Source organism: Orycteropus afer, unplaced genomic scaffold (assembly GCF_000298275.1).
Source record: "Orycteropus afer afer isolate SDZICR_OR568_19922 unplaced genomic scaffold, OryAfe1.0 scaffold00034, whole genome shotgun sequence".
Classification (NCBI taxonomy): domain Eukaryota; kingdom Metazoa; phylum Chordata; class Mammalia; order Tubulidentata; family Orycteropodidae; genus Orycteropus; species Orycteropus afer.
Genome location: NW_006921621.1, coordinates 14,867,586 through 14,875,710, shown reverse-complemented (window position 1 = coordinate 14,875,710; position 8,125 = coordinate 14,867,586). Strand labels below are relative to the sequence as shown.

Genomic DNA, 8,125 nt, shown 5'->3' with positions numbered 1-8,125 from the left:
GGCACATAACAACAACAACAACAGGGGAAGCTTTTAAAAATCACAATGCCCAGAAAGCATCCCATGCTAATTAGAATGTCTGACAGTGGAAGACAGATATCAGTATTATTTAAAGTTCCTGGGTAATTCCAATATGCAACAAAGTTTGCAAGCCACTGCTTTAGTTTTATTCCTTCTTCCAGATCAGGAACGAAGTTAAATGATAACATTGGTGAAACTTACTATCCAGTATGTAAGGTACATTCTTCTAGTTTACCATGCATATATTTGTTTATGTGTGTGTGTGATACAACCTTGACACACACCTTTCCTGATTTTACACATTGCAGTATCCCCTTGTTTTGTTAGAACCGCTGCCTCTTGGTCTATGTACAAGTACCTCATGAGTACGATTAAGTGTTCTGGAATTTCCATTCTTTGCAGTGTTATCCATTATTTGTTATGATCCGCACAGTTGAATGCCTTTGCATAGTCAATAAAACATAGGTACTCATCTTTCTGGTATTCTTTGCTTTCAGCTAAGATCCATCTGACATCAGCAGTGATACCCCTTGTTCCATGTCCTTTTCTGAATCCAGCTTGAATTTCTGGCAGTTCCCTGTCAATATGATGCTGCAGCCGTTTTTTAGTTATATTCAGCAAATTTTCACTTGTGTGTGATATTAATGATACAGTTTGATAATTTCTCATTCTGTCAGATCACCTTTCTTGGGAATGGGCACAGATCGACCTCTTCCAGTCAATTGGCCAGGTAGCTGTCTTCCTGATTCCTTGGCATAAATGAGGGAGTGCACCCAGTGCTCCGTCTATTTGTTGAAATATCTCTGTGGGTATTCCATCAATTCCTGGAGCCTTCTTTCTCACCAATTCCTTCAGTGCAGTTTGGACCACTTCCCTCAATACCATTAGTTCTTGATAACATGGCACCTCCTGAAATTGTTGAATATTGACCAACCCTTTTTGGTACAGTGACTCTTTGTATTCCTTCCATCTTTTAATGCTTCCTGCATGGTTCAATATTTTATCCATAGAATCCTTCAATAACTAGAGACTTAAATTTTTTTTCAATTCTTTTAGCTTGAGAAATACTTCCCTTTTTTCCAATTCTAGGTCTTTGCACATTTCATTGTAATACTTTCCTTGTCTTCTTGAGCTGCCGTTTGAAATCTTCTGTTCAGCCCTTTTATTTCACCATTTCTTCCATTTACTTTAGCTACTGTCTATTATTGAAGAGGAAGTTTCAGAGTCCCTTCTGATGTCCATTTTGGTCTTTTCTTTCTTTCCTGTCTTTTTAATGACCTTTTGCTTTCTTCCTGTATGATGTTCATGATATCATCCCACAACTTGTTTGGTCTTGGTCATTGGTGTTTAATGAGTCAAATCTGCTCTTCAGATGGTGTCTAGGAGAGAACAATCATGGGAGAAGGAAGGGCTGCTTATGCACAGGGTGACAGCTCAGGGGGCAGGAGAGTATGGAGGGATGGACACTGGGAAGAGGTAATTATGGAGAGGAAGTGGGAGGGGAGCTGTTGCATTGTGGTAAACTGTGGTCAATGACATGAGACAAAGTATATGTGAACTGCTGTATGGAAAGTGAATTTGCTCTGTAAATCTTCACCCAAATCAAAATAATAATAATAAAAAAAGATAAAACAGATGGTGTCTAAATTCAGGTGGATTATAATCAAGGTCGTCGTATATTGGCTCTTGTAGACTTGTATTAGTTTTCTTTGGCTTCAACTAAGACTTGCATATGAAAAATTGATGGTCTGTTCCACAGTCAGCTCCTGGCCTTATTCTGACTACTGAACATCTCCATCACCTCTGTCCACAAATGTAGTTGATTTTATTCCTATGTATTCCATCTGGCAAGGTCCATGTGTAAAGTCACTGTTTATGTTGTTGAAGAAAGTATTTGTGATGAGAGAGTCTTTGGTCTTGCAAAATTCCATCATGCAGTCTCCGGCATCATTTTGTTCACCAAGGCCATATTTTTCAACTGCTGATGCTTCTTCTTTGTTTCCAACTTTGGCATTCTACTCAACAGTAATACATTTGATTGCACATTTGGTCAAATTTGGACTGCAGAAGTTCTTAAAAATCTTAAATTTCTTCATCTTTGGCCTTAGTGGTTGGTGGACAGATTTGAATAATAGTAGTATTAACTGGTCTTTGTAGGTGTACGGATATTATTCTATCACTGACAGCATTGTACTTCAAGATAGATCTTGAAATGTTCTTTTTTGATGATGAATGTAATGCCATTTCTCTTCAATTTGTCATTTCTGGCATAGTAGACTGTGATAGTTGGAGCTGTGTGTCAACTTGGCTGGACCACAATTCTGTGTGTTTAAGCAATTGTGATATGGGTTGTTCCAATGATGGAATCAGATGTATATGTTTTGAGCAGCTAATCCATTGAAAGGGAGTTTCCCTAGGGGTGTGGCCTGCTTCCAGTATATTTATGGACATCCTGGGAAAAGAGACACTCTTCTGTGGATCAGGATTCTGTTGTGCTGTCTACAACTGTTCGTGAGCGAACAGTCCACCGTTCGGCCTAAAGATCTTGGATTCGTCATTCGTTGGAGTCAGCAGCCAGTATACTGCCTGCCAACTTTGAGCTCCTCAGCCCCTGCAGCTGCATAAATCAGGAAAAGCCTCCAGTTTGACATTTGATCCAAGAACTTTGGACTTGCCAGCTTCTATAAGTGTGTGAGCCATTTTCCTAAGATAAATTTACCTTTCTCTCTCTATATATAAGCTTTACTGGTTTTGTTTCTCTAGAGAACCCAGTCTAACACAGTAGACCATAAGATTGTCCGATTCAAATGGCCAATACCTAGTCCATTTAAGCTCACTAAAGGCTAGGATATCAATCTTTATATATTCCATTTCATTTTTGACAACTTCCAGTTTTCCTAGATTCATACTTCATACATTCCATAGTGCAATTATTGATGAATGTTTGCAGCTATTTCTTCTCATTTTGAGGAAGACTCATTACAACCTGTGATATGCAGGTGACACAACGACACAACCTTGCTTGCTGAATGCAAAGATGACTTGAAGCACTTACTGGTGATGATCAAAGACTACAACATTCAGTACAGATTATACCTCAACTTAAAACAAAAATCCTCACAACTAGAGCAATAAGCAACATTATGATATGTGGAGAAAAGATTGGAGTTTTCAGAGATTACATTTCACTTAGATCCACAATGAATGGTTATAGAGACAGCAGTCAAAATCAGACAACTGGGCATATCTGCTGCAAAAGACCTCTTAAAAGTGTTAAAGAACAAAGATGTCACTTTGAAGACTAAGCTGCGCCTAATCCAAGCTGTGGTGTTTTAAATAGCTTATATGCATGTGAAAGCTGTACAGTGAATAAGGACGACCAAAGAAGAATGGATGCATTTGAGTTGTGGTGTTAGCGTAGAATATTGAAAATACTATGGATAGCCAGATGAACACATTGGTCTTAGAAGTAGAGCCAGAATGCTCCTTAGAAGTGACAACGGACAGACTCTGTCTCAAGGACTTTGGTCATTTTGTCAGAAGGGACCAGTCCCTGGAGAACGATATCATGCTTGGGAAAGTAGAGGGTCAGTGATAAAGGGTGTGGTAGTTCAGTTTGTGTCAGCTTGGCTGGGGCCTGGTTGAGTGGCTGGGCAGCTGGATGTAGTATTCTCCATGATAGGACTAGTAATCAACTCCATGGTGGAATTTACAGTGAGCAGATAAGTAGCTGCCTTAGGGATGTGGTCTGCTTCCTGTATATAAGGAGAAGTCTTGGGGATAGTTTCTAGCTTATGGCATGCTTGAACCCTGATTGTAGCTGTGTCATTGTTCAGCAGCCTGCTTGGGACTTTCAATGGACTTAAATTAGTGACCTGCTATGTGGTTGGGAGCTCTGGTAGCATAGTGGCTAAGGCACTTGACTGCTAACCAGAAGGCTGGTGGTTCAAACCCACCAGCCACTCCTCAGAAGGAAGGTTGGGTAATCCTACTTCCGTAGTGATACTGCCTCGGAAACCCAAGGAGGGGTCACTATGAGTCAGGGTTGACGGCACATAACAACAACAACAACAATGTGGTTTGGTAACATCAGGGCTATGCCATTTTATCTGTCAACCTTGTTAGCCTCAAGACTTGTTAGCCTCAGCAGCCAGTAGCTACCTGATTGAAGAGACACCTCTAGCTTCAGTGGGCTGGGAGCAAGAGGCAGAGCTGAAGCCCAAGGTCAAGGGGCTTTCACACAGCCCCTAGAGCCTGGCACTTTGAACTTGGACTTTTAGCCTCCTGAACTGTAAGGGAATAAGCTCCTGTTTGTTAAGGCCATCCAATTTGTGGCATTTGCTTGTCAGAGCTGCACTAGGGTAACCAGAACAAAGGGGAAGACTCTCAACAAGATGGAATGACACAGCCACTACAATGATGGGCTCAAGCATAGCTAAGATTGTGAGGATCACACAGGACCAGGCATTGCTTTGTTGTGTTGTATGTAGGGTTACTATGTGTGGGAGCTGACTTGATGGCACCTAACAACAACATGTATAAACAGTATGCAGTATTATTTTATTTGTGTTTACAAGTTTGCATGAATGAATAGAAAATCACCATTAGAACGGTAAAAATGGCATGGCACACCTGACCTCCTTTAACTCCACAAGGGAGAGAAAGAATCAACCATCAACATCAGCCTAAGGCTGATTCCTATGAAGCGGAGGTCAGCCATACCTCTTCTCTCCAACCTTTTTACCAATTTTGACACTAGCCACCCCTCCCACAGCACTCTCTACTTCTCTGCTGGGTTCTATAATTCATTGCAATGGCTACATGGAACTCGCAGACAGTACTCAGGATTATGGGGTGTCTTAGGCTGAGTTCTCTAAAGAAGCAAAACCAGTGAAGCTTATATATAAAGAGAGAGAGAGAAACAGAGATTAATCTCAAGGAAGTGGCTCACACACCTGTAGAGGTTGGCAAGTCTGTGTGTGGGTCAGCCATCAGGCTGGAGGCTTCTCCTGATTCACATAGCTGCAGTGTCTGAGGAACCCAAGATCTGTAGGTCAGTGGCAGGCTGCTGACTCCTAGGCTTCAGGGGTTGACACTTCCCAAGATTGGCAAGCAATGTACCAGGCTGTAGCTCAAGTCTTAAAAACCTGAGGTCATATGATGACACGCTAGATACAGGATCCAGAGTTATCAAAAAGCCAACAAGCTTTGTTAGAACGTCCATATATATTGGATGTGGGTGTTACCCCTGAGGAAACTTCCCTTACAACTGATTGGCTGACCACATCAGATCACATCATGGGAGTGATTACATTATATTGCAAAATGGAAGGTAACTACATCTTTATATAATTGGAGAATTATATCATTACATAACTGCCAAACCACTGAGAATGGACTAGCCAAGTTGACACATAATCTTAACCATCAGTCAGGGTTTATTAGGGAAGTAACAAGTTACAGTTCAGGATTAGAAACAACTCAGGATGCAATACTTCCATCAGGACAGCCTCTTCTCAGTCATGCCTGCAGGTAGATCTCTCTCTGGCCCTTGGCCTTTTGAGCCTCTTGGGCAGGCCCAGTCTCTGTCCTCTTGGGACAAATGTTAGAAAGCTCTTTAGTTCTGCCAGTAAGTGTTTGGAGGCACCCCACTCAGCTAGCAAGCCTTGGCCCAAAGGTGGTCAAATCTTGCTCTGGGTGGTGAGTCTAGCTCCACCAATTGCCTGGAGGTACCCCACTCCACTAGTTCTCTATATATTTTGAATATTAAGCCCTTATCAGATGTATAATTTCTAACTATTTTCTTCCATACTGTAGGTTGTCATTTTACTTTCTTGATAATGCAAGTTATACATTGATGCACAAATGTTTTTAATCTTGATGAAGCCTAATTTATCCATTTGTTATTCTTGCTTGTGTTTTTGGTGTTGTAGCTAAAAATCCATTGCTGGTAAATATCCTTTCTAATTGTCCATAAAATATTGTTTTACAGAGAAATGGCTACCACCTACCCTGCACAGGATCGGGTAGTTGCTTTGGTGGACATGGACTGTTTCTTTGTTCAAGTGGAGCAACGGCAAAATCCTCATTTGAGGAATAAACCTTGTGCGGTTGTACAGTACAAATCGTGGAAGGGTGGTGGGTATGTATCACTGTTGTTGTTAAAACCATCAGTTACTATTTTAATCTGTAGGAATACATGGTAGGTCTTATTTTTGAGGCCTTTGTGAATGAATGATGGCATCTGTGGCCAAAAAGTTTATACTGTTATGAAAACTATATATGTTTATAGCCTATTTATGTTAAGTATCTAATTGTTTTTGCTTGTCATCGTGTAATCGTATTTTTCTGTTCCTCGTTTTTTTTAACCTTAGAATAATTGCAGTGAGTTATGAAGCTCGTGCTTTCGGGGTCACTAGAAACATGTGGGCAGATGATGCTAAGAAGTTATGCCCAGATCTTCTTCTGGCACAAGTTCGTGAGTCCCGTGGGAAAGCTAACCTCACCAAGTAAGAAGAAAAGTTGAAAATAATATTCCATGAGGCTAGGAACTGGTGTTTTAAGTCTCTTTTGTGTAAACTATGTCTAAAAAAGTTCCCTTGTTAGACCTTCTTGTCTCTTTGAAGAGAAAACAGATTTTGATACTACATTTCAGGAACATTTCAGACCCCTTATAAGCTATTACAATTGCTACCCTCGGTATTCTTTTACTTCTCTATTACTTAAAAGTTGGTTATAATTAAAACCTGTTATCTCAATGATTAGGAGACACTGAGCTTCTGGTAAGGGTGATGGTTAAACCACATGATGAGCATAACTAATGTCATTGAAATGTACATGTAAAGATTGTTGAAATGTCAAATGTTACATTACATACATATTTACCACAAAAGAAAAACCAAAAAATCTGAATACCTATTCCCATGGTCTCAAGCCAAAAGTTTCAAATGTTTAAAATAAGTATTTAAATTGACTTTGAAACTATATGTTTTTCCAGGGAAAGCCGGATCAAACTGACATGAAAGTACCAGATCTGGAATTATTTACCAGAATCGAACAGTCTCAAAGATTACTTTCTTTGTTTGAACCTAGCTTTCTTTCCCAAAATTTTAAAAGTTTAGCCTTGGAACAGGAGATCTTTATAGGCATAGCTAAGTCATAGGTAGGTACAAGGCCCAGACATAATAATAATCCTAATAGCTGGTATGTATTGAGCATATATTGTTGTTATATATTATATTGTGTTGTGTTGAGAGCTCTGGTGGTGTAGTACCTAAGGCATTTGACTGCTAACCAGAAGGTTGGCTGTTCAAACCCACCACCCACTCCTCGGAAGGAGGGTTGGGCAATCTACTTCTGTAGAGATCCCACCTTGGAAACAAGGAAGGGTCACTATGAGCAGTGTGTTAAGCTCTTTATAGTCAATATCTCTTTTAAATCTCACATTGTTTATAAGGTAGGTAAGTACTAGTATTATCCAATTATCCATTGCCATCAATAATTCTAACTCATTAGCGACCCTATAGGACAGAAAAGAACTTCCCCATAGGGTTTCCAAGGCTATCATTTTATGGAAGCAGACTGCCACATCTTTCTCTTGTGGAATGGCTGGTAGACTCAAACTGGTGACCTTTGAGTTAGCAGCTAAGCACTTAGCCACTATGCCACCAGGGCTCCTTTAAAACCAAAAATGAAACCCACCACCATCGAGTCTATTCCAAAGTATAGTGACCATATAGGACAGAGTAGAACTGCCCCACACAGAGTTTGAAGGCTGCAAATCTTTACGGAAGCAGACTGCCTTATCGTTCTTCTGCAGAACAGCTGGTGGGTTCAAACTACCAACCTTTGAGTTAGCTGCCATTTGTTTGAACCACTACATCATCAGAGCTCATTAGGGCTCCTTTAAGTACTAGTAGTATTCCTTTGGGAGCTCTGGTAGCATAGTGCCTAAGGCACTTGACTGCTAACCAGAAGGCTGGCAGTTCAAATCCACCAGCCACTCCTCGGAAGGAAGATGGGGCCATCTAGGTCCGTAGTGATACCGCCTCGGAAACTCAAGGAGGGGTTGCTATGAGTCGGGTCCGACTCGACGGCACATAAC

The 8,125-nt window shown here is 40.7% G+C and overlaps 1 protein-coding gene across 1 annotated transcript in view; it reads left to right on the top strand.

Moving 5' to 3' along the window:
• Positions 1–6,017: 6,017 nt before the first annotated feature.
• Positions 6,018–8,125, top strand: part of POLH (DNA polymerase eta) — a 48,367-nt gene continuing 46,259 nt past the window's right edge. Inside the window, exons 1-2 of the mRNA XM_007936202.1 lie at positions 6,018–6,163; positions 6,396–6,530. Of these exons, the coding sequence (XP_007934393.1) occupies positions 6,018–6,163; positions 6,396–6,530 (281 nt within the window). The remainder of the gene's footprint in view (positions 6,164–6,395; positions 6,531–8,125) is intronic.